The 27,831-nt window shown below is 46.5% G+C and overlaps 1 protein-coding gene across 22 annotated transcripts in view; it reads left to right on the forward strand.

Annotated features, from left to right (window-relative positions):
- Window positions 1-27,831, forward strand: part of LOC135910907 (inversin-like) — a 686,529-nt gene that overhangs the window by 606,320 nt on the left and 52,378 nt on the right. For all 22 annotated transcript variants that reach the window (XM_070533476.1, XM_065442979.2, XM_065442974.2 and 19 more), the window contains one exon: window positions 8,825-8,894. In XM_070533476.1, the coding sequence (XP_070389577.1) occupies window positions 8,825-8,894 (70 nt within the window). The remainder of the gene's footprint in view (window positions 1-8,824; window positions 8,895-27,831) is intronic.

Here is a 27,831-nt window from a genome sequence, read left to right on the forward strand (position 1 = left end):
AGCTTTTTTCTAGACTGGCGCGTTGCTCGGCAGAAATCTTCGCCCACAGATACCCCGGTGGATTTCAGATTAGATTTTAGTGCCAGAAGTTTATCCTTTAGTTTCGAGCAAGAAAATTTTATTATAATCGGGCGAGTCCTATTAGCAGTATACGAGCCAAGTCGGTGGGCTCTACATACCATATTCTCGGGGACCTCAAACTTAAGATGATGAGATAAAAATTCACGCACCAATTTTTCGGACTGTGCCCATGTTTCTGACGGAGTGTCAGAAATACCGTAAAATATTAAGTTATCCCGGCGGGAGCGATCTTCTAGATCATCGAGACGTGTCAGGAGGGAGGCATTTTCAGTTTTAACGGCGTGAGCTACAACTGCAGGTATGTCAGCTGACGACGGGTTAAGCTCAAGTGATTCAACAAGTGATTCCACTGTCGTTAATCTAGTGGTTAAATCGGACACTTGATTAGTTAATTGAGCTTGCTTTTCCTTTAATTCGACGAGACCACTCATTACCTCTGTGTGTCGTGAATCTATTTTTGCTGAAAGGGCAGAAATGGCTGCAAGAAGTTCTTTGTACTGCGCGTCAGTTGCAGGTCCCGGATAAAGTTCAACGTCACCAGATAGGATGAGTAGCCTTGCAACAAACGCACATTCACACAGTGAGGCAAAAAATACACTTGGGCACGGGAAAAGCAGCGGACAGGCGTTACTCCTACGTTTAGAGTAAAGAGACGGAGCTTCACAGACCTGCATGAAGAAGCAAAAATGGTTTAGCGGCGACTGCATGGTTGCCGCTATCCCGTGCCCACTGAAAGTGGCCGGACGAAGGCAGCTGCTTAAGTAGAGCCAGAAGGGAGATGTCGCTCCTGGCGGCTGTGAATCCGTGTGCAAAGGTATGAAGATGGCGCCCTGGATTACTTGCTGGCACCAAAGATCTTGACTTGCGTCAGATAGCAGGACTGGCAACGGTGTCGGTGAGTCATTATAGATGAGCACTGGTGAAACCGCACATGCGCAGGTCGAGGGATACAGCCATACTCCAAGGAGCACGATGAACTGCATGAAGAAGCAGAAAGGGTTTAGCGGTGACTGCATGGTTGCCGCTATCCCGTGCCCACTCAGATTAGACCTTTGCAAGGGCTTCTGGCTACTTCGTTGACAGAGGACCGTTCATTACACCATTCGACTTATATGAATATAATCGACTAACTTTCGGCTGGAAGAACTCCCCAGCGTGTTTTCAGAAAAGCATGAATGGAACCCTGAAGCTATACCTTGGCACCTTCTGCGACGTTTTCATTGATGATATCATTGTTTATTCAAAAACATAGGAAGAATATCAGAAACACCTTTCACAAGTTTAGCATGCTCTCAGTCATGCACATCTCAAATTGAATTTCGAAAAAAAGTGCGTTCTTCCAAGAAAAGATGGTGCACCTTGGAAGAGTTTTTGACGGGTCCACGAAAAGTACAAAGCAGGAATCGGTTGAAACAATTTCAAAATTGGTGAAGCCCTCTGATATACACTCACTGCGTCTTTTTCTAGGTCTAGCCGGCCATTTCAAGTCCTTCACCAAAGACTGTGCCATTAATACGAGATGTCTCACACATTTGTCGCCGAAAGGCAAACCTTACCAGTGAGATGACGAGTGTGAGATTGCGTACGATGAACTTGTTAAAATGATATCGTCGGCCCCTATCCTACGGATACCAGACTTCTCCTTGCCGTTTGTGTTGAATAAAGATGACTCCTATTGCGCGACCTGTGCCATTCTCTACCAGAAATCATCGGAGTAGAACCACCAAAAGCATATGTAGCCAGCTACTACAGCTGAAGCCAGCTGAAATCAATTACTCTACAACAGAAAAAGAAGCGCTGGCTGTCTCAAAAGCTGTGCAGTATTTTCTAACTTACCTACAAGGCGCAAAATTCACCCTTTTAACGGATCACCAGGCACTGACTCACCTTCTTGCATGACAAGAGGACGCAACGCTAGATGGGTAAGTTATCTCCAACAGTTTGATTTCGTCATTTCTCATGGCCCCGGTCTTCTACTCACCGACGCCGACGCACTGTCCAGGTTGCTGATATCGAACACGTTAGTCTACCCTCAAGAAATTAATCACATGAAGCTTTGGGAGGGCACCGAAGAAATGAACTTTATCGATGGCAAATACCATGTTCCAGCCACAATGGTTCCCAAAATACTGCATCTCTACAATGACAACCCAGGATCCGGCGATGATGATGACGATGATGGCTTCTCGCGTACGTACATTAAACTTCACACGAGATTTACGTGGCCAGGTATGAAGGATGATACCAGAACCTACATCGGAACGTGCGATCTGCGCCAGACAAATAAAGTTAAGTTCAGGGAGCCCACACATATCTTCCAAAGGCCTCTCTGTAGCGCTATTTTTACATGTTAAGGGCGCTTATCGCAGTGCTTCTCACGAAGCCATTCTTGACGCGCCCGTGGCTGCTGCAATCGGAGGCCGCACTTTTCGTTGGATTGGGAGCTACCTGACCCAAAGGAGCTTCTTTGTATTCACCGAGGATGGTCGAACTACCGACCACTACACCATCCGTGGAGTTTCACAAAGTTCCGTTTTGAGCCCGGTCTTGTTCAACCTAGCTCTAATTGGGCTGGCGGAATGCCTGTCACAGTCGGTCCGTCTGCCAATTTACGCAGATGACAACTGCATCTGGGCTTCAGGAGTAACTCGCCCGCAGGTTCGCCCAAGGTTACAGAAGACTGCAACAATGCTGTCTACTTATCTTCAGAGTCAAGGCCTCGGAGCTTGACCAGAAAATTACGCATTAGTCGCCTTCACGGGAAAATCGGTGACCGGATGCCCGATGTTTTTAATGGCCGGCCTATCTTGTACAAAAGAAATCATCGACCTTTGGAATTATTGTTCACGGTGACCTCTCCTGGAGCCCCCATGTATCCTAGATAAGGAAGAAGTTCCTCTCGATCAGTCACCTTTTCAAAGCCATCACTGGAAAAGCACGGGGACCGTCAGTGTATGTGTGCTATGCTTCAACTGTGCAAAGCTCTCTTCATGATTTCATTGCGTTACAACGCTCCGCTACTGCCAAGCACCTGCAGTGCTCAAGCACTAATCTCAGAGTGTCTCAGAGCATGACAGCCAACTTTACGGGCATTGTGGCCACCTACCGATTCTCTCTTCCATCCGATTTGACGGCTGTAGCAAGGTCACCTTGTTCCTTGTGGTGTCTCCGGCAGCCACAAGTGAGGCTTTCCATTCCATGAATTGGGAACAAGTACGACTTGCAAACTTGTGCCCTAAATCAAGCCGCATACTCCAATCAAGTTCACATTAATACAGGTGGCTCTTCGACTGCAACCAGTTCTATTGGTGCGGCAGTCATTCCGTCGATGCCAACCTGCATGTTCGAGATCAGCCACGCCACAACGTCGACAGGGTCCCAACTTTCCGCTCTCCGTAGCGCAGTGCTTTATGTGCAGCCACAGTCTCAAAATCGATGGGCTAATTCTTTGACTTCAAGCCAGCCCTGCAATCGCCCCTATCAGCGCTGCGCCAAGCAGTAGACAGAAACCACGACATTGCATTTCAGTGGCTACCTGGGCACTCCAACATTGCTGGCAATGAAATTGCCCACAAAGCTGCCCGTTAGGCACATGGTGAATGTGAAAGCACCTCGATACCATTGTCGAGAACGGATGCAGCGCGGCACCTCAGCGCTCTTGCCCACATTATTATACTAAGGAAATGGAACACACCGCTGTTCACCAACCGGCACCTATACGGCCCGGACCGGCATATGACATTACAGCGCTTACTTTGTTATAACCGACGGGAGAAAACGCTACTGTTAACGCCTACTCATACCTAATTGGAGTCGCGGGCAGTCCCAATTGCAGGACATGTGGTGTCGAAGAAACAAACATCTCTTGTGTGACTGCCCCACATACGAAGATGAGAGGAGTGCCCTTCGGACAGCTTTGGGGCACATAGACGACCGCCCTCTTACAGAGTAGATCTTGGGCCCGTCGCCTCAGGCATCTGCTATGTTCAAAGCCACAAAGGTGCCGGTGCGTTTCTTGAGGTGCGCCAGCCTGTATGGCCGCCTGTGACTGACTCAGCGATGAAAGCCTTTGTGTATAACAGTGCAAACTGTAAAGTTCTTTCTTCCTTCTCTTGTTTCAATTCTCTTTCCTCCGTCCCCAGTGCAGGGTAGCCTACCGGGCTCGGCTTGGTTAACCTCCCTGCCTTTCCTCTATGACTTCTCTCTTTCGCTGCGCGCAATCGAGCAGTACCACTTGAATCGCGCATTTCACGGTCGCGCAGCAGATTTTGGTCCCTCTTGGGGATGGCTTTCATATCTGCAGCGGCCTCTGCGCCGGCGGAAGTTATGCTGCTGGCTCGAGGCGGGGATGCTGACTTGACGTTCACTTACATTCAAGGCACAGTGACTGAAAGTGCTATTGACTGATATCGCTTGGTTCGTAGACAGTGTTATTTACTTGCACCTTAAGTCGGTGGCTGTGCGTGTTATTTGTGGAAGTTTATGCCGGGAGTAACGTCCTGCGAGAAGTGGGGCAGGGTAATGAAGGTTACAGGGTAAGTCTTGTTATGAACTGTAACTCTTGCTGTGCAGATCCTGGCGGGCATTCTTAAGTGACCTCCAGCTGTTGGGAATTTAAGGCCGTCCCTAGCAATCCGTAGTGGCGAATGATCCGCTGATTACGGAGTAGTAGGCTCTTGTGTCCAGTAAAGCGGTGACGTTGTGGCCGTCGAGAAGCACATCGAGGTCGGCAGTTCGTGGTCTTGCATAGCAGTAATGTCGCGGCGTCGGATCATTGTTGCGTCCCATTGCTCCTCTGCTGTTACGTCGCGTTGTTAGGTATTGTGGGGGTGGTATATTCTTGGCTTACACGCTTTGTCAGCGTGGCTGCGTGTCGTCGCCACGTCGTCGGCTTGCTTCTGGCATCCCTTCTGTCGGCGGCGGAGGACCTTTGATATTTCGATGAACAGCAGCCGCGCGTACGTCGGTTTCTGGTTTTAGTTTTTTAGACAAGGGCTAACGCAAACATTGCGAATTAGTGCAAGTATAACGGGTTCCGTCTGTGATTGCTGCGATGTCACATGACTCAAGGTCAACGGGCTACCACTTTTTCTATCTGGCTGCAAAAATAACTTTTGCAAGCGAATGTGAAGTGCATCTTTAGCCGCGGCGACTCCGTGGACTCCGCCGCTGCGGCTGGAGACGAGCTTCCGCTTTGCTGCACCACTACTGTTCCTGCAGATACTTGCTCACATTTTTCACAGAGGTGTGGATGAAGTTCAGTGTACGTCTGCGGTCGTTGCTCACCAGTTCTTCCACAACACATTCGACGTGCGTTGCCAAGCCGTTGTCACGCTATCGTTATGCGGTCTTGATCGTGCTGCCGTCGTCGTTGTTGCTAGGCTGTCATGTCATCTTCCAAATTCTGTCGAGGATAATTTGTGCCGCCATCATTTTCCGCGTAACCAGTATACTTCGGAGATATTCCTGTAAAGTGTCCTATACGCCTCGTGCACTGCCTATAGAGGCGCCACAGATGACCACCTAGCGGGCGCTTCCAACAAGACGCGCGGGAGCAGTAGCAGAAGACAACCCTTCGCAGCAAGGATGGCTGAAGTTCGCGGCTGCGATTTCTCCTTTGTTCGGGCGCCAGACTGCTTCTTCTGCGGTGACAGCTGTAGGGAAGACGCTGACCTCTGTGGGAGCGGGTATGAACACGATGTTACCGGTGTTTGGGGCAACATGGTCCACATACGTGCCAGGTACGTCACGCAGACAAACGCCATGAACCCCATTTACATGAAATAGAGCTCATGTCAACTAGCCGATAAATTTCGTTGAGTAATACGATGTCTCGATCGTATTTTTTTTCTTTTTATTCTACCCTTGCTGTAATGCTGCTTCTGTACCTCAATAATAAGCACCTGTCATTAGTGGAGACTTTTATCAAACAAATCCACATGGTGCGATGTCTGCATATGCCGTTGTGATTTTTCTGCCGATGAATACTTGTGACATGGCCGAATAAGTGCAGGGAAAGTCGGCCCGCCCAAGAAGAGTAATTGCGAGTTTATTGATGGAAACGCGTACACTAGTCGATGAAGTCACCAACCGCACGGGTTATTAAAAGCGCGTGTTAACGATGTACCGCTGACGCAATTCTTCATAAGCCGGTGAACTGCCGTTCCCGCTGCAGTTCTTGCAATTTTAAATTCCCCAAGGGAACTGCTTGGAAACGTACAAAGCTAAAGTCTAATTTTTCAGCACTTCTTTTTAAATGTTACTAGAGAGAGATGCCACATGATATATATTGACACGTGTACTTATCGTTATCGGGCGACCACGTTTCGCCGCTTAACAAATGTTATCGCACAGCGCGGGACGCGCCTGCATGTATCCGAAGTTTCTGGAAAGTTATCGATGCTTCTATCTGCTGCCTGTTGTCGCCGAACCTTGTATTATCTGATTTCATCGCCTGACGCGAATGGTGTAGAACTTTGTGGAAGGCACGCGGGTGCCAACGATTAGTCTGGAACATTCGACGACTGCTGTATAAAAGCCGACGCGCTTGACCCGCTGATCAGATTTTTCGACGATCGCCGTCTGTGTTCGCCGCTCTCGTTGTGCTATAAGTGTAGCCTGTTTTGTGGGCACAGGTTCGCCCAATAAAATGTAGTTTTGCCTGTCACAGTATTGCTACTGTGTTCTTGACGTCACGACCGCGTGACAATATAAAGGCAGAGCAGCGCCAGTCAAACTACAGTGCTGGTGGCAAGGCCGTGTTTAGTCCTCTGCGGCGTGAGCATAGTGAGAAAAAGTTCAGTTGAGTACAAAATTCACATGCAAGAAGGGACTACGTTGTGAAACAAATTACTCGGCGTGTTAAGTCTGCTCGGCCAGCATCGAGGTGTGACGACTTCCCAAACGTGACGCAAACTTTTCAGCAAAAAATTGAACAAGAATACCACATGCAGCAACTATATTAGCAATTCTCGCCCGGAATTACCTATTTTCTAAGCACATTTCCCCAAGAACCACAATAACTAAGATGCCCTCGGGCGAAAAGAATAAAGCACTTGCTTGGTATCATTCCGATAAATCACAGCGGGATTTATACCCTTTACAAACGAGGCAGGGTGAAAGCCTCGCAGCTCGAAAGAATCAACAAGAGTTATGCATGAAGGAACTAGCAACAGTTAAGCATGTGCGAAGCCACGCATAACATAGATGTAAAAACGTGAATTGCGTGACAGCTGGTGCGAGGATTTACCGAGCCACATTAAACCAACAATTTCAGTTCTTGCAAATTTCGGTAGCTTTAACAAACAACACAATGCGCTCGTGCAGTCGTGCTGCCTAGCTAGCGCAACGCGGTAAAGAAGCGGAAAACAATATAAGCGGCAAACGGCATTCCAAACGTTAGCCAAATGCCTTTAAGCCGCATGCTGCACTGCGGATGAACTTCGTCGTTTAAGCGTCAAACTATGATCGAGTAGAAAAAACACCGACGCGAAAAAGTCAATGATGAGAACAAGAAATTTCCCACCGAATCGGCGATCCATTGCTACCGTTGCTCCCGCGGATGAGGCTTTGCGGGGAATGATTAGAACCGTGTCGCCGGCACATTTTCGCCGGTATTTGAGCCCCCCACCCTGCAACAATTCTCAGACATTTGCATCAAGCTTTGGCCACCCCACACGTGCGAAGGGCGTTGACTATTTTGCTCTGAAAACGTGAATAAGACAGAGAAGCGCTATCAACGACACAACAAACTAGGGTGCGCGGCTGGCTCCTCTCCCGTGTGTTTTGCGCAAGGCCGCCAGTCTATAGGAATACCTCCGAAGTATACTATACTTCGAAATCGCTTACTTTGAGCTTCGTGGTTCCTGCAACAAGCATTCCTGAGTCTTCTGTTTTTATTGCGATAGCAATTGTGTGGGCACTCCATGCGCATTCCGGCCGTCGGTGTCGCCGTGAGGTTCCGCATAAAGTCCCAGGGCGATAAAATCATCGCCGCGCGCCGTATGCTGTATGCGCGAGTGAAAGCGTGCGAGGTGAGCCGGCGACGCGGCTCCATCGCGCACGCCAGAGAGGAAAGCGGGGAGGCAGCGCGCCGTCCTCCTCCGCGCGCGAGGCTTCGGTGGTAGGGCAGGGGGGAGAGGGCGCGCTCTGTTCTTGCGGCTTAGTTCGCGTTGATGCGAGAGGCTCCACGAAAATGAATTCGCTCGTTGCTGCCGCCGCGCTTCTTCACTCCAATGTTTCGTCAGCGAGTTTACGCGGTCATCGAGTGAGGTATGTTCACGTTCGCTTGTGCGCGCGTCACACCATGCTCGTTAATTTACTTAGTATGCCTATGTCTGCAAGTTTATGCGGCCGATTAAACTACCATGCTTACTTCGTATAGCTGTCCAGCAATTTGCTATCGCAATCGTTCCTTCGCCTCTCGAGCAAAACTGCGACTCTTTCTGTAATAGCGCGATCTTCAAGAGCGATTCTAAAACTTTTTGACGTAAGTGAAAAAATTCACTTCTTACAGTTGATAGATATTAATGTTTTTAATACAACAAGCCGAATCAAAATCGGTCTAGTGGTTGCTGAGAAAACCGATTTATACCTTTCTATCTATCTATAAAGGAGCTCGTGAAGTAGTTCCTCTTAAACTGGACCATCTAATCCTTAACAAAGTAATGCTTATTTCCTGCATAAGAGAGCGACTCACTCTATGCTCCGCTCAACAAACATTGAATGATAACCCTCTTCGCAGGATCTGCTCGTGTGGACATCGGACCAAACAAAGGAACCGCGGCATTCATCATTCAGTCAGCATGGCGAAGGTAAGCTGCCGTGTAGTACACTTCTTTCTTAGCAGATTGGCTATCAGTTCAAATGGTGGAATATACGGGGCAATAATGCAATGCAGCCCAGCAAGGCTGAAGTTACCGAGTGAAGGAAGGAAAAAAAAACTTAAATGCCAGCGCTGAGACCCAGTAAAGAAGAGCGCTTGCTCCGCTAAGGCCCGTTGCTGATCCGCCGTGCCCGAGTAAAGCCAAGCCCTCCATAGGAAGGAGCGGGAGGTTAAGCAAAATAAGGAGAGGTAATGGAAATGTTACATGAGTACAGAATCTGTTCTGTATCTGCCCTTTGAACAGTTGGGGCAGTAAGCTGTGCTGCGCCATCTGAAGTGGTAGAGCATTAGTGGAGTGAGGAGAGTGTTAACTTGAACTTTGCGAACGACATGAGCTTGTTCCGTGTTGGGGAAGGGTGAACTTGGGGTAAAATAGTGCGTTTTCCCTGACGTTCTTGTAGTGTTCAGCTATTCGCTGTTTGTACGCGTGGCGGCGTCATCCACAGTCGTTAGATTTGGCCAGACAATTGAGGGCGCCCGGAGGTGAATTTCGGGGCCACGTTGACGAAACATGTCATTTCCCTCGATGCCAGCATGACCAGGTACCCAACACGCAGGACGATTGCAATGTTCGAGTGGTAGTTGCAGGATTTTATTAGAATGGCATGTAGGTTTGTTTCAAGTAGTCGGCGTTGTATGTTGCGAATGTCTTTGCTGGAGTCGATATAAATGTGAATCCATTCTGCCGCAGGCGTCACGCGAACGTGACGTTGGCGTGACGCCTGCGGCAGAAAGGATTATCCACATGCGCCGCCAAGGTTTGTGAAGGGTGGCGCTGGCTAGCATTCCCGGGGTTCTACTAGGAAACATAAATACCAAAGAAACTGGATGGGGAAAAGGCGTCGCGGTAGCTGAATTGATAGACCATCGCACGCTAACTGCGAAGGATGTGGGATCGTTCCCCACCTGCGGCAAGTAGTTTTTTCATCCACTTTCATTTCCATCAATTTATCGTTTCCTTATTTCATTTATTAAGCACAATTTCCCCTATTTTTCTTTGGTGTCGGTGTTTGTTGCCTTCTTATGATGTGATTACGGGAAGTTAAGGAGCTTAGAGAGGAGGTCATCATCATCATCATCAGCCTGGTTACGCCCACTGCAGGACTATGGCCTCTCCCATACTTCTCCAACTACCCCGGTCATGTACTAATTGTGGCCATGCTGTTCCTGCAAACTTCTTAATCTCATCCGCCCACCTAAATTTCTGCCGCCCCCTGCAACGCTTCCCTTCCCTTGGATTCCAGTCCGTAACCCTTAATGACCATCGGTTATCGTCCCTTCTCATTACATCTCCTGCCCATGCCCATTTCTTTTGTTTGATTTCAACTAAGATATCATTAACTCGCGTTTGTTCCCTCACCCAATCTGCTCTTTTCTTATCCCTTAACGTTACACCTATCATTCCATAGCTCATTGCGTCGTCCTCAATTTACGTAAAACCCTTTTCGTAAGCCTCCAGGTTTATGCCCCGTACGTGAGTACTGGTAAGACACAGCTGTTATACACTTTTCTATTGAGGGATAATGGCAACCTGCTGTTCATGATCTGAGAATGCCTGCCAAACGCACCCCAACCCATTCTTATTCTTCTGATTATTTCGGTCTCATGGTGTGGATCCGCAGTCACTACCTGTCCTAAGTAGATGTATTCCTTTACCACTTCCAGTGCCTCGCTACCTATCATAAACTGCTGTTCTCTTCCGAGACTGTTAAACACTATTTTAGTTTTCTGCAGATTAATTTTTAAACCCATTCTTCGGCTTTGCCTCTACAGGTCAGTGAGCATGCATTGCAGTTGGTCCCCTGAGTTACTAAGCAAGGCAATATCATCAGCGAATCTCAAGTTACTGAGGTATTCTCCATTAACTCTTATCCCCAATTCTTCCCAATCCTGGTCTCTGAATACCTCCTGTAAACACGCTGTGAATAGCATTGGAGAGATCGCATCTCCCTGCCTGACGCCTTTCTTTAGTGTGATTTTGTTGCTTTCTTTATGGAGGACTACGGTGGCTGTGGAGCCGCTATAGATATCTTTCAGTATTTTTACATATGGCTCGTCTACACCCTGATTCCGTAATGCCTCCATGACTGCTGAGGTTTCGACAGAATCAAACGCTTTCTCGTAATCAATGAAAGCTATATATAAGGGTTGGTTATATTCGGCACGTTTCTCAATCACCTGATTGATAATGTGAATATGGTCTATTGTTGAGTAGCCTTTACGGAATTCGGCCTGGTCCTTTGGTTGACAGAACTCTAAGGTGTTCTTTATTCTATGTGCAATTACCTTAGTAAATACTTCGTAGGCAACGGACAGTAAGCTGAACCGTCTATAATTTTTCAAGTCTTTGGCGTCCCCTTTCTTATGGATTAGGATTATGTTAGCGTTCTTCCAATATTCCGGTACGCTTGAGGTCATGAGGCATTGCGTATACAGGGTGGCCAGTTTTTCTAGAAGAATCTGCCTACCATCCTTCAACAACTCTGCTGTTACCTGATCCTCCCCAGCTGCCTTCCACCGTTGCATATCCCCCAAGGCTTTGTTTACTTCTTCCGGCGTTACCTGGGGGATTTCAAATTCCTCGGGTCTGTTCTCTCTTCCATTATCGTCGCGCGTGCCACTGGTACTGTATAAATCGCTATAGAGCTCCTCAGCCACTTGAACGATCTGATGCATATTAGTAGTGATATTGGCGGCTTTGTCTCTTAACGTATACATGTGATTCTTGCCTATTCCTAGTTTCTTCTTCACTGCTTTTAGGCTTCCTCCGTTCCTGCGATCATGTTCAATTCTATCCATATTATACTTCCTTGTGTCAGCTGTCTTACGCTTGTTGAATAACTTGGAAAGTTCTGACAGTTCTATTCTAGCTGTAAGGTTAGAGGCTTTGATACATTGGCGTTTCTTGATCAGATCTTTCGTCTCCTGCGATAGCTTACTGGTATCCTGTCTAATGGAGTTGCCACCGACTTCTATTGCAGACTCCTTAATGATGCCCATGAGATTGTCGTTCATTGCTTCAACACCAAGGTCCTCTTCATGTGGTAAAGCCGAGTACCTGTTCTGTAGCTTGATCCCGAATTCCTCTATTTTCCTTCTTACCGCTAACTCATTGATTGGCTTCTTATGTACCAGTTTCTTCCGCTCCCTCCTCAAGTCTAGGCTAAATCGAGTTCTTACAATCCTATGGTCACTGCATCGCACCTTGCCGAGCACGTCCACATCTTGTATGATGCCAGGGTTAGCGCAGAGTATAAAGTCTATTTCATTTCTAGTCTCGTCATTCCCGCTCCTCCACGTCCACTTTCGGCTATCCCGCTTGCGGAAGAAGGTATTCATTATCCGCATCTTATTCCGTTCTGCAATGTCTACTAATAACTCTCCCCTGCTATTCCTAGTGCCTATGCCATATTCCCCCACTGCCTTGTCTCCAGCCTGCTTCTTGCCTGCTCTGGCATTGAAGTCGCCCATCAGTACAGTGTATTTTATTTATTTATTTATGATACCTTACAGGCCCATTTAAGGGCATTGGGTAAGGGGGGACACAAAGTAAGTGTTTCAACAGGAGTAAATAATATAAACATCAATACAGGCCTTTTGACCTTACCCATTGCCGATTGCACGTCTTCATAGGAGCTTTCGATTTCCTCGTCATCATGACTGAATGTAGGGGCGTAGACCTGTACGACCTTCAATTTGTACTTCTCATTAAGGTTCACAACAAGACCTGCCACCCTCTCGTTAATGCTACAGAATTCCTGTACGTTACCAGCTATATTCTCATTAATCAGGAATCCGACTCCTAGTTCTCGCCTTTCCGCTAAGCCCTGGTAGCACAGGACGTGCCCACTTTTTAGCACTGTATATGCTTCATTTGTCCTCCTAACTTCACTTAGCCCTATTATATCCCATTTTCTGCCCTCTAATTCCTCCAATAGCACTGCTAGACTCGCCTCACTAGATAACGTTTTAGCGTTAAACGTTGCCAGGTTCATATTCCAATGGCGGCCTTCCCGGAGAGGAGGTACGCCCACTCAATCCGCCAAGGCAAACCCCAAGCCCGGTGAAGTAGAGGCGAGCGACCAGACGCCAGAGGTAGTCCAACATATACCCCGCGTAGGACTCACTAAAGCAAAGCGTAAAGCCCCCCTTCCTAAGGACGAGAGCGACTCAGAAACGTCTGAGGGAGACGCTCAGCAAAGATGTTGGAGGAACTACTCGGGATAAGTAGAGAAAATCAGGAAAGAGTAAAGCTTTTGGTGCAAGGAGTAACGGTACTAGAGAAAAAGGCGGTGATTAGTACCAAAAATGAGGTGCGAGCGCAGAGCAAGGCAGCGAATCACTCCGAGGATGCTCCGGGCGCGGAGCAAGGCGTAGTAATGCAGCATCATTGCGAGCGGTCACAAAGAGCTACTAATCTGGCAGTAGAACTACGCTAGTTTTCAAAGGCGCAAGGCTCCGCTACGGCAGTTTTTGGCGAAACAGCTGGAAAAGTCGCAGATTTTGTTATTACAGGAGACACTATTTGACGTCCCTGCCCTATCTGGCTTCAGAACTGTGTCGGTGAAGAACGAGGGAGGCGTAGTGCTAGCCATGATGATCAGAAAAGTTAGCCTTTATCGAGCATACAATACAATCTCGAAGGGGTAAGATGGAGGCCTTTTTCGTGGAGGTTATACCGCACGGGGGGCTTACGCAGAGCGTCTTTGTGCTTAATGTCTATAGCCCGCCGTCGGACCACTGACAGGCGTTTAACTGTCTGCTTAGGGAGGTGACGTTGATAGCCAAGCATTCTCCTCTGTTTGTTGCCGGGGACTTTAACGCACCTCATAGTGCATGACGCTACATAAGACAGATGGTAAAAGGAGAAAACCTGGCAAGGATCTTGGATTATCTCGTGTTTACGGTAATCACGAAACCAGGGTTCTCCACTAGGCTGGGCACGTCGGTAAGAAAGCAGGTAACGTCACGTGGGTCAATAAGCTGAAGAACCTGGTTAGTGAGCACTTCATTGCGACGGTAACATTAAGGGTGGACGCCCGACCGGCCAGGGTATTTCGAGTCACGGACTGGGAGGAGTTCAGGAAACTTAAGAAGGAGCGAACGAGCACATTTTCTTCGTTTGGCGAGGCTATCAACTCGCTTACGGAGGACGTACAGAAAGCTACTAAGGTAGTACAAACGAAAGCGGAGGTCCCAAGAATTGACCCGCACCTAGCGCACCTGTTGGAGGCCAAATCCTTGATTCTGGTGAAGTGGAAAACACGACGGCTAAACCGCAGGCTGAGGAAGAAGGTTGCGGAGCTTAATAGAGGGATCGAGAGATATTGCGCACAGCTCAATAGGCTACAATGGGACGAGGTCTGCGCAGCAGTAGACAGGTCCATGCGCTCGCTCGTGGGGGAAGTAGAACCAAGCATCTCCTGGGTAACCCGCAGACTAAGGGGAACCAAAGGCAAGCACTTGGTAAAGTCATACACAGGCGCAAACAGGAGGGAGGTACTCAACAGTCGGTTTTGATGTCGCGAATAGATACCTCTCCGTTGGGTTGGCGCAGCAAGAATATTATCCGTAGATCGAGTGCGCGACGCTGGAGGAGCTGGACGCGACCTTCACAGAAACGGCGATCTGGGCGGCGCTCTACAATTTAAACAGCAGATCGTCTTCTCCGGGTCCGGATAACGTTTCTGACAGGCTATTACGAAACCTAGATGATAAGGCGGTGGAGCTGCTAAGGAGGCCAACAGGGTATGGAAGGCAGGACAGATGCCCGATGGATGGAGGGCGGCTACGGTGATACTCGGCGCTAAACCTGGAAAACCCCTTGATTTGGACAACATGAAACCGATATCGCTAACCTCGTGCATAGGCAATGTAGCGGAGCTCTCGATTTTGAACATGGTTTCGGGGTACCTAAAGCGCAGGAACCCCTTCCGTCATATGTTTCGTTTCCACATAATATGTTGGACGCTGGAGGTTATGCTAATGCTGAAGAAGCAAATCTCTGATAGCAGCACTCGGGACGTGAGAGTGTTTATAGCCCTGGATCTCTATAAAGCATTCGACACAGTGTTACATGGATACATAGCGCAAGCCACGGCCGGGATACGCCTGGAAGTTAAATTCCAGGCCCTTGTCAGGTCCTTTTTCATGAATAGAACCGCTTCTATTAGCCCCGGTAACGAACTACACTGTAAAATAATTTACACCCCTAAGGGTTTTTTTCGGTGTCTATAACTAACCCCCTAGCACCCTTGAAAAAGCTGGGTTTTATAGGGAATTACACCCTTATGATGGTTATTCTATATTCCAATAACACCCTATCCCTTGAGGGTGTTTTGAACAACATATTAGAGAGTTTTAGTATTGGGGACGCAAGGCGTTGGGGCCCCAAGCGCCTGGGTGCGTTTGCGTTTGCGTACGCAAGCAGAAACGTGTTATAGGTTAGCGGCCCCAAACGCAAACCGCAATGAGGTCGCATGCGCTCGAAGCACCACCAACGTCTGGTCGTTGCTGCGTTATCATGTTATAAAATATGATATGAAGCATATGAAGTAAAGTACATTAAACTCTTTTTATTAGAAGCAGTTAATAGAGAGGTTTACAGCGTCCGGGAATCGGGTAAACGTAGGCTGGGGCGTTGGGGCGGAGCCATGAACTAGAGCGGCCTGCATAGTGCTGCCACCTGGTGGCGCAAAGCTCAAACAGACAAAAAGAGCTCATATTGCAGTAACCAAGTGTATTTTACTTTGCTGCGGGTATAAATTTTTGGCAGCAACACAGTTAAGCCAGTGCCGATAACTTACACCAGCAGCGAAGTAGAATAGACTTGGTTACAGCAATATTAGCTGATTTTGTCAGTTTTAGCTCTACGCCGCCAGGTGGATGCACCCTGCAAGACGCTCCCTTTTATAGCTCCGCCCTAACGCCCCAACTGCGTTTATCCGCATACCGGACATGCTAAACCTCTCCAATGTATATAAAAACGACGTCTGTCGACACTTGGCGAAAGATTTATTACATTATCTACCCGCTAGCTGCTCGCAAGTTCTCCTACACCGCAAGAGTCACGTGGGTAACGTGACCTCTTAGGGGCAGCGATGTTTTCGGCCGCTCCAACAACCCAAGGACGCAAGTAGACGTAGCGGTCTGCGCATGCGCAGTAACGTCGCCCCTAGTTCTTGCGTACGCAAGCCGCTTGCGTCCCCAACACTAAAACTGCCTATTACCCTTCGACCCATGGGGTGTAAGGGTGTGATCAGGAATATATTACCCCTTCACCTATCGGGTGTAATGAGCAATATAATAGCCCTTGAAGTACGGCATGTGGAAGCGGGTACATATGCACTTCATTGTTTGTTTCTAAGTCTACAGTTAGGCTAGCACACAGAAATGTTATGTATGGTGTGCATACAATAGGTAATGTGTTTACAAACGCACTGCATAGCAACTTTGACAGAAAACACATTATCACTTGTGAGTGTTCTGCATGAAATGGTCCCATTTATCACAGATACAGAGTGACTGCATGGAGGGTCATTTATTCTAGCCTCCTGTACAATATTTTGAGCTTGCACTATGCCTTCTGGTGACAAGTCTTGCGGCCGTTCTATATTGAAGAACAGTCTCATTCAAACCAAAGTTCCAGGGCACAGGCGAGGATGATGATGCCTTTTTGTAGCTCCATTCCAATGTCCTAAGGCGAGCCATCATAGATGAAGCCATTTCTTCATTGATCACTGTAGCCATCTGCTTCTTTTCTACCTGCAAAATGATTTGTTGCAATTTAATGTCAGGAAAAGTACACGAAACATGACTAGCAGCGCTTCCCTGCATCATTCACTTTAATATTTCAAGATCACATGAAGAGCAGGTTAAAGATCACAAGCACAGATAGTGCTCACTTCCAGGAAATCGTTATTTTGAAAGAATAAGGCATTTAATCTGCCACATCATGAATGTAGGAGAGACAGGCTACACAGCTATACGAGCGCAATTCAGAAATTATTGCCTCCAAGCCCACTACTTTGCCAATATTACAGCAAACATTTTGAACTTTTTATCATTGATGCACTTCTGCTTAAGCTATCGAATGTCACTTGCCTCGCCTTCCTATCTCTTCTCGTTCCAGGGTAATCGAGCAATTCATGGCATCCAGTGGTGACGTCCAGTTGAAACAACAGGCTGTAATTGAATTTCTGACTGTGGAAGGTTGTGCGCATATCAACATTCATGGCCATTTGACTGCAGTTTACAGGAATGCCTGTGTTGACGTCAGCACTGTGCAGAGGTGGGCAAGGACTGTGAAAGACCAAAATCCTACCACATCAAATCTCCCGGATCAGCACCGAAATGGATGGCCCACAATGGCTTCTGATGAGGGTCATGAACATCAGCAGATGAGTTGACTCGGTGCAATCGCAGGATCAAGCAACACCAGATTGCAACACTCGCCATTTCCATTGCCTCAGTGAACCACATCATTAAAGACCTGCGTTACAAGAAGACTTGCGCTTGTTGGGTGTCACGGTAACTGACGACTGACATGAAAAAGTCGAAGCATAGCCAACAAATTCAATTCTTGTAACCCAGGAGGTTTTTAATTATGTGGTTCACTGAACCAATGGAAATAGCGAGTGTTGCTGCAATCTGGTGTTGCTTGATCCTACGATTGACCCGATTCAACTCGTCTGCCTGATGTTGATGATCCTCATAAGAAGCCATTGTGGGCTGTCCAGTTCGGTGCTGATCCTGGACATTTGATGCGGCTGGATTTTGATGTTTCTCAGTACTTGCCCACCTACGCACAGTGCTGATTTCAACACAGGCATCCCCGTAAACTGCTTTCAGATGGCAATGAATGTTGAAGGGCGCAGAACCATCCGCAGTTAGAAATTCAATTACAGCCCACTGTTTCAACAGGACATCACCACTGGATGCCATGCATTGCTCGATTAATTTGGAACGTGAAGAGATAGGAAGATGGGGCAAGTGACATTCTATAGCTTAAACATCAGTGCATTAATGATAAAGAGCCAAAATGTTTTCAGTACTACTGGTAAAGTAGTGGGTTGTGCATGAGTGCACAACCCACTTTTGTGCCTCAGTGCATAAAAGTACATTTTGTTAAAAAAGTAAGTGGAACAACAGTGCATTTTTCCGGCAAGTTTGATGGTGCATATCTCCAAACTGACGCCATTCTGGAAATTAATTCCAAGTAGATACACCTTGTAATCTCACTGGCTATGATTCGTAAATTACAATATGTGCCCCAGATATGTGGTGGCGCTGGCAAATACTCCCAGCGTTCTACTAGGAAGCATAAATACCCAAGAAAGTGATGGGGAAACGGCGCCCGCAGTAGCTCAATTGGTAAAGCATCTAACGCGTAATGCAAAGACGTGGGTTCGTTCCCCACCTGCAGCAAGCTGTTTTTTCATCCACTTTCATTTCCATTAATTTATCATTTCTTTATTTCATTTGTTAATCACAAGTAATTTACCCTAACTTGTCCTTGGTGTCAGTGTTTGCTGGCTTCTTAGGATATGATTAATAAACATCGGTTTTCTTGGTTCAGCCCCTTTCTTTTCGGTTATATTAGCTATAATGTAATTCATTCGAAAGATAATAATTTTTTTTAATTAGTTTAATATGTTTCGATTTCTTGTGCTAGATATATCTGCGTGTTTGAATATTCCTGCTCAAGGACTAGAATTATGCTATATGCAACAGGACTATATTTAAAAATTCCACAAGACTGAAATTCATCACCCTGCATAAAAACAGTGTTAATTTAAAAACAAGCTTCAGTGAACCTTATTGAATCAGCAAATGGCCAGTGTAACTAGTCTGATCATCCTGGAAATCTTTTGTAGCTTATAAGCATAGTGAATTTCAATTCCACATTTAGGAGTGCAAATTTTTCTAGAAGTCAGCTTTTTCTTTTTAACAGCTAGCATCCCTGCCAGTTTGCTTAAACATAATGTTGCATGACTTCAACAGTACTGCACAATCACTTTTTTCTGCTCACAGTGTCTAGTGATGTGTCTTTAGCAGCTGAGATAATTAATGTTCATGCAGGTAAACATCAGAAAACATTGCAATAACTGCCAAGAAAATGCAATCATGCGTTTTGTTTACAAAAGAGCATGTGCTCTACCTTCTGCCAGGTTTGTTTTCCGTGTCAGGCTAGAACGGAACTTGCACAAGAGGCACCTTTTGCATCCATGAAGATATTTTATGAGGTTATGGTGGTGTCGAAACATGACATCAACCATAACACTTTAAACTATTTTATGAAACAGGTATTTGTACAAAGACAGAAAACGCACCAATTTTGAATTTATCACATTTGGTTTAGAGTACCATAGTATAAATGGCTCAACTAGTACAGGTACGCAAACGTGCTAGTTCGTATTGGTCGATGACATTAGACAATGTGAACTCGACAAAGGATGGAGAAAGAGGCGATAGCATTTGTTCCATTTCTCGCCACTTTTGACGTCCCTTGTACAAGTCTGCGCTGTCTGTCGAAAATCATGCATCAACTAGTACAGCCTGAAAAAAAATATGTCATGAAAGAAAACTTGACTTTCAAACTCGACAATTCTGCCTGTTAGGTATTATGGTTTCTTTAGAACTTATTTCTTTATACAAAGTCAGACCCATCAAGTAAAGCTTACTGAGAAAGAAATGAAGAACAACGTCAACACCTCTCAAGGCACATGCATCAAAGGAGTCAGAGCATCATACACATTACCTTTAGGTGCAAGAGTTTTCTCTTTCTTAGGCAAACTGCATTTCTAGTTTCTTAAAGCCTATATATTTATTTGCCACAGCTATGGGAAAATCACAAGGTGGAAAAGATGTGTTGGCGCAATTTCAACTATTATGTACAACAGCAAAAGGTAAAGCACAGGAAGCCTCACTGCTCCTCTGTCTAAATGACATTCAGTTTCATTTGTCATGTCCACTCCTATCCTGATGGCAGCAGAAACAGGAAGACAGCAGCGTGGTTCAGAAAGTAGATGAAGGAGCTCTGATATCCTAGCTGACATAAAGAGTAAAAAAAGGGAGCTGGTCAGGCCATGTAGTGCAGACGTGAGACATCATTAACTAGCGCGAAAAAGACAACGGACGACAGCTAGAAGCACACAGGACAGAACTCTAGGCTTCAACTGAAATTTTGGCTACACAGAAACATAGGATTCAGGGGATGCGACCTCAACGCGTGGAAGCAACATTTATCTTTCCTTTTCCCTGCCTTCCTTTCCTTTTCCCAGCCAATCGATGGGCAGGTTCATTTCGAGATACGAACACTCTTTTTTGGCGAGAGCAAGGGAAGGGGTGCTTACACACTTATCACCCGCTTTTCGATGCAAAGTGCTTCGAATATTTTCATGTCGACCTGCCTCTAGAGCCGCGTGGGCAGATGAGTGCTTTGAAACTGCTCAGTGCATGAGCACTTACAGCAATGATTGGCCAGATGGCCACCAGCCATGACAGCTGCCCTATCTTTGTTCCCCCAAGCGGTCATTTAAACACCGACCTGTTTGGCTTGAGGAAACATAGGGCAGCTTTGAGTGCCTTGGTGGCTGGTGGCCACATGGCCAATCGTCGCCATACGTGCTCATGCACCGAGCAGTTTCAAAGCAATCGTGTGCTCAGGCAGCTCCAGAAGCAGGTACATAGGGAAATATACGAACCACTTTGCATCAAAAAAGTGGGGAATAGGTGTGTAAGCACCCGTCTCTGGCTCTTACCAAGAATGTTCGTAAGTGAAATTAACCTGTTCATAAATTTGTTCCGATAGCTCCTGTGTTGTTTCTGTCCGTCGACATTCTGTGCATTCCATGTTTCTGTGTATCAAAAATTTCAGTTGAAGTCTAGACTTCTTTCTTATGTGCTTCTTGATGTTGTCTTTTTCACGCTAGGTATTGATGTCTCAAGTCTGCAATGAGCACCAACTAGCCCAAGTGCCTTCTTCAACCATGTAATGCATAGGGCAGATAACCGGTGGCACATTCGAGTTACAGAATGCATGCCAAGAGAAGTGAGGGGTAGTCAAGGACGGTAGAGAAGTAGACTACGATGAAGTCAAAAAATTTTGCAGGCTTCACTTCGAATCAGCTAGCGCAAGACAGGGGTAATTGGAGCTCACTGGGGGAGGTCTTCATCCTCCCGTGAAAAAAATATGTAGGCCAATTGTGATGAAAAAAGTATACCTGTCGGGTCAGACGTCTTCACTGTCTTTTCAGCAACGTCTAGGCCCAAGACAGCCAGTCGGTTCCCATGCAATTGCTTCATGCTGGCTGCAATTGCTTCATGCTGACTGCAACTGCATGGGCACAAGAAAACAACCCACCAATAATACCATTCGAGATTGACGACTCAATAAAAGAACCTCTCAAAACTGCAAATACAATTAAGCATTTACCAGCTTAATAAATACATATATAAAGGCCAAGAATAGTTACAATAACCATACACTTTATAACTAGACATTAAAATAAGGTAGTGAAGCGTACAATAACCATAGGACGCTAAGTGAAATTCATTTCAGAAATACTGTTGACAACTGACAGGACGCCTTAGGCAGGGTTCAGTCACACAACAAGAAAACAAATAGTAGTAATAATAAGCACGCCTGCGTGAAACCAAGAAACGGGTACAAGGACGAGAAAAAAATTGATTAGGCTCGGTGTGCTTATTTATACAAAAAGATAAATTTATAAACAAATAGCGCAACCACGCATTCATCCGCAACAGCACGACAGCTTCTATAACAAACGAGCACAACTTAAAGCGATTGATAAGTACATAGCCGGGACGGTCGTGGTTCTTTTGTTTTGCATTAGTTCTAGTCATGAAACCACAAGCATTGCAAGCTGCCTGCGCCATTACCTACCACGGGACCTCCGACAAAAAAAAATAATAACAATTGAGTGAAAGTACACAAGCGACATTTAATACGGTTGTCACAGTGCACACTTTTGGCCGCGATCGATCCTGACTGGAATCGAATTTCTGGACGCGTTTGGCCTCGTTGCACAATCGGTGGACGGGAGCCAATCGCGGTCGAAAATTTCGATCCAGAACGCGCTCAATCGCGCTCGAAAGCGGCCGTGTGACACCGGCATAAGTCTGCGCCCATCTTTGGTAACAGAAAGAACCAATTAGTCAAACCAAAGTATTATTTCCCTGCCTGCGCCGAATACTGACGTGTAGCAGTACTTAATTCTCTACAACTCTAGTTGAGGACACGTGAACAATGAAACATTCTTTTTTTTTTCTTTTTCACATTCGGCGCCCATAGGCTACGCCTGGAGTACATATACTACACTCGCATCTAGCACACCTTGTTCTGTCCTTTAAATAAATTACGCGAAGATTACTACCACAATGACGCACCATAAAAACGCGACGCTGAACGTGGCTACGTACGTACCTTTTATATGAGCAGTTCATGCGCCTTGCAAAAGGTCCTCGGTTTGAAGGCGGAGCGCTGTCACGATCTGTACTCTGGGCACGCCGTTTCGTTTACGTAGTGGATGGACCATGTTGACAATGCATTCCGCCGAAAAACAAAACGTCCACTTCATCACTGTTCAGGCCGAATGGAAGATGTTTTCTCCTTCGCCACGATTGACGGCCGTCGTAGGCGTAGTAAACACACTGTCACAAAGAAACACCGATGTCGTAGGCCGCTGGTGCCCTTCTTTCTCACGCATAATCGCGTCGCCTTGACTCCGGACGCTCACTTCGCGTCGATGAGCACAAAAGTACACGAAAACAATGAGGTGGTACAACCTAAACGCAGCAAAAGCAATCTAATTACTCACAACTTCAAGAATGTCACGGAGAACACACACATGTGCTCCCGGCAGCCCGCCGCGAGACGCAGGAAATGACGTAGCGGCAATAGCGGCGACACCCATCGGGGAAAGTTATTTCAATTTCGGTTTCGTTTTCAAGGCATAAAAACAAATATTCTTTTAAACTATGTTTGTGTATTACTTTCAAAGCTATTTATTTTACGCTACCTCTAAGCCATTTTCTGTGTTTACGGGTAGTTTCACTGGAAATTTATTTCCAGAAACATGGGCTGATATCAAATCAAATGGGGCAAAGGTGGGCTGGTAGTGAATTTATTTGTCGATGCTTTCTTTTTTGTTTGTTTGCTTGGACGTTCATTTGTAAAGAGACGTGGCCCTTCCTGATTGTATAAGATACAGAGGTGCTTGCGAGTCTGTCTTTTCTTTTATGCACAGAGAAACAGAGAGAGAAAAAAAGCTTTAATTGGCATTTTCAAGAAGTTCACAATGCTCATATTTCTGAACTGGAGTGCTCACTCAAATTTTAAATAGCTTGGATTAACGGCAGATATAAAAGTACTTGCATGATAGCTTTGTAAACGTATAGGCGACACCACGAAATTTCACATGTGCAGAATTACACGAAAACCGTAAGTTTCCAAGTACGAAAAGTCTTTCTTTGCCTGCTGTCGTGAAAGTGCAACCGAAGCGAATCCAGATCTCGGGGTTTTTTTTTTCTTTGTTTTTATGAGCGGGTGAGCGAGTGGGGCCTATGACCGCTCAAAAGAAAGAACAAATATAACAACGATTCCCCTCTGGTGGACAGCACCGTGAGTTGTCGTTGTCATAATCTGATGTCGGTCTTTGTCTTACTGCAGTTGCTTATAATAGCAGTTTGACGGGTAATGAGGAAGATATATTCAAAATCGAGGTATTTTGTGCATGCGGTAGACAAGTCATTTTCGACCCAACTACGCTCGCCCTCAAACTACCACGAGCAGAGCAATTTAGTATTGTTCCCATTCAATAGCTGTGCCTATACCATCGCCGAACCCCTTTGCTCGGCGAGGGTGCAGCTGTGGTAAAGGCTATTGAATGACAACAACAATTTCCTGGCAAAGTGTGGGAACTGTGATGACATTTCGTCTGGGTGTTGGCTTTAAGTATTCTCTTGTCTCCCCTTAGTACCATACTGTCTCTCCTCTGCGCTGTTGCATGTGAGTACAAAAAAGTTAGTGCTGCACCTTCTGCACTACTTTTGCGGTGGGTGGGGGTGGGCAGAAGGGGGCTAACGCATAATTAGTCTTCCAGAGGGCATTGTGTCGATGGCCAGGGTGTTTCAGTGGGCATTGTGACGGCCAAAGAGATCCAAAGAGTATTGTAGCGATGCCCACGAAGTTCTCGCTAAAAGGACTCGCATACGCCTTCCCCGCGTCCCACTCATGTTCATTATGCACGCTCTCAAACCACCCACCGACGCGGCTAGCAAGCCAGTGACAGCAGCAGTAGCAGAATTGGAAAAAGTGAGGGAGGAGGCATAGAAAGCTTCGCTTTAAAATCTGGCAGAGCGCCCCTGTGCACGCTGTAACCTGCAATCCAGAGCTCTGGTGTTTTGATAAAATTCAATTTCATTCTGCAAAGTATTTCTTTCCCGTATTCAGCATGTGCACCTGTCCTGCCCGTCTCGCGAGGGGAGACGGGCGAGTCTCGCGCAGGTCTACATATGCCAAGACATCGCGAACGTACTTGGCAGGTGGGCAGTAGCGCGCACATTTGAAAAATGCCTCACCACTGTTCCGTGAACAAAGATGGGTCTGCAAATGCCCCGCCAATTTCTGGAATCTCGTTATATCTGCAATGATTGGCTTGTTATCCTATTCATGCATGCAATAATACTGTCTCCAATTTGGGAGGGGAAATATTTCAGTAAATACCGTTGTTAGTCGGTGTTGTAAATACTTTATGCATCGCAAGTTGTACGTTGGTTCTCTGTACTTTCTTAGATTATTCTCCCTTTCTTTTTGAGCACACCGTTCAGGCAGCTGTTTGTAAGCCAGTAGAACGTTCCTTTACTATACAACTACAAACTTAATAGTTTCTTTTTGTACAGCCAGCTTCGTAAATTGACGCGGACGCGAAGCCATGAGCGTTTTGCGCGGCTCTTTCTGCAGATGCTGCTTGAGCAAAGCATTGTGGTGGGTGAGAAGGCTCAAGTTTGCCAACGAACCTACCTTGTTTATAAACTTGAGAGAAGCAGAACGAATTGGGGTTATTGATTCGGCGAAAGAAGGTCAGGTGGGGTCAAAGCTTCTCGAATCGGCCTATCTGCCTGTTTTGTCATGCTTGAAAGAAACCTAGACGACCGCACTGCTTTAGAGCAATTGTGGCGCGTCCAGCTGCATGCTGTCACGTGGCCTATTCATTTTGCTAGATTCCTGGCGTCCCAAAAGCAAGAGCTGCACTAGTTCTGCCTTGCTGAAAACATTTTGAACATTTTTCTTTTGGTTAAGTATTCAATACTAGAAAAATTAGGTGCGCGTTTTTGGATTCCGCGGAATTTGTGCGTGACGACATTTAGAAACTGTGTGCCACCTAGAACACTGTGACATAATAGATAGTAGTGCTTCAGCAACAGGTTTTTCCCAGGACATATGTAAAATGGCTTATCAAAACAGACAGTGAAACGGAGGGGGACTCTCTTCAGGAGTTTTGTCGGCTTTGACAGCCCGACATGTCTCGGGGGGAAGGGCTTGGGGTAAGGCAGGGCCCATTTCTGGATCCGCCACTGGTTTTTAGTGCCGTGGGACACGCCGTTTCTTCTTGCAGTTGTATGTTTGTGAATGTGATAAAAACAAACAAAAACACCCTTGCACCCACCCCCGATATTCTTAGTCAGTGCACCCTTTCGGTGGGTAAAAGGGTGTTATGGCATCTAGAACTGCCCTATGCTTCGCAAAAAGTCATGATGATGGGATGTTTCTTGAATAAAAACACCCTTCAAGGGTGTTATGATTCGCAATTCTCACCATCAAGGGTGTAAATTATTTTACTGTGTACAGGGGTGCTGCGAGCGTTGCGAGCGTGACGTTAAGGCACGGACGCCTGCCTGTCTTCTGCTGCAGTTCGGGCGGTGTCCGGGCGCCTTCTGACGTGTTTTCCTTTGTTCTTTCTCGTTCCCTCAGCTCATATACTTATGGCGGTCGTCAAATATATTTTTGCAATGTCTTCATTCGCGAAAATTTATTCAGAGACCTTATTTCTTAGACCACAATACAGTTCTCAAAGGCGACGCTACAGTGCCAGCCGAAGGAGCACGGACCAGCCCATGGCGGGTTTTTCATGTGCGGATGGACAATCGCAAAAGCATTGCATATAAGTATCCAGTTACGATACCATACCTGCCGCGGTGCAACAAGTACGTAACAAGCGCTGGCTCTATATATATATATATATATATATATATATATATATATATATATATATATATATATATATATATATACGACGTCTTCCCCATCTGTTGCCGAGAATACGCCAGGATCACGGGGAGCGGAGAGGGTGATGTAGGTCGTCGAAGTGGCAGCAGGTGTCGGAGCCGGTGGAGTCGGGTTGGCGTCGCCGGGAGCCATGAAGGTAGGCTCGACGTACCGTCCACTGCGAAGCTCCGTGACGAGGTACAGGGAACGTCCACCTCCACCAAATATGTTACGTAGAAAGACGCAGACGACAAGCTATGTACAAATATATTTACAAGGAAAATACGCTGCGCTTGGCCAAGAGGCAACAGCCCGCGCTAGCTTCTAAATCGTCGTCGTCGTCTTTACAATGCTGGCCTTTCGTGATCGCACATATTGTGCCGTAGCAATATATATATATATATATATATATATATATATATATATATATATATATATATATATAACTTCTACAACTGTTACCTTCATTGTAATCCCCTAAAACAGGTTTGCTCACGACGAGTAGTTTCATGGTATAATATCGAATCTTTGCATTTCTTCACACAAACGCACGGCAGTAGCATGAGGACTTAACACTGCACTTTAGATTCTACCAGCACCACTTCTTTAACTACCGTCTCAATATTAGGCGGTTCTTGACGTGCTTACGTTAGGTGGCGGTAATTTAAAGCAAAGCTACTTGAGACTTACAGCTGCTTGCAGAATATGAATAAGGCCGTATTTACCACTATATATATATATATATATATATATATATATATATATATATATATATATATATATATATATATATATATATATATATATATAGGCACAGGAGGACAACTGCCTGCCACCCAAAGACGAATGGTCTTACGGAGCGGTTGAATGAGACCCTCGCCGACATGCTAGCAATGTACGTCGACGTCGAGCACAAGACGTGGGATGCCGTCCTGCCGTACGTAACATTCGCTTACAACACGGCGGTGCAAGAAACAACACAGATCACGCCGTTTAAGCTGGTGTACGGCAGGAACCCGACGACGACGCTCGACGCCATGCTGCCGCACGTCACTGAGGAGGAGAATCTTGACGTCGCTAGCTATCTCCAGCGCGCCGAAGAAGCCCGACAGCTCGCCCGCCTACGGATCAAGACCCAGCAGCGTACGGACAGCCGACACTACAACCTCCGAAGACGCTTCGTCGAGTACCAGCCCGGCGACCGTGTTTGGGTATGGACCCCGATACGCCGACGAGGACTGACTGAGAAACTATTGCGACGCTATTTCGGACCCTACAAGGTCATCCGACGTATTGGCGCACTGGACTATGGGGTCGTGCCAGACGGCATTTCGCATTCACAGCGGCGCCGCGCACGACCTGAAGTGGTCCACGTGGTGCGTCTTAAACCGTTTTACGGACGCTAACGAACTTTCCTTATTTTGTTGTTTTCTTTAATACGAATGCTTATTTATTACTTTCGTTTGTTTCCAGCATCGGGTCGATGCTTTCTTAAGGGGGGTGTATTGGCACGTGTCATCAGCATCATCATCATCATCAGCCTGGTTACGCCCACTGCAAAGCAAAGGCCTCTCCC

The sequence above is a fragment of the Dermacentor albipictus genome, chromosome 2 (assembly GCF_038994185.2).
Source record: "Dermacentor albipictus isolate Rhodes 1998 colony chromosome 2, USDA_Dalb.pri_finalv2, whole genome shotgun sequence".
NCBI classification, from domain to species: domain Eukaryota; kingdom Metazoa; phylum Arthropoda; class Arachnida; order Ixodida; family Ixodidae; genus Dermacentor; species Dermacentor albipictus.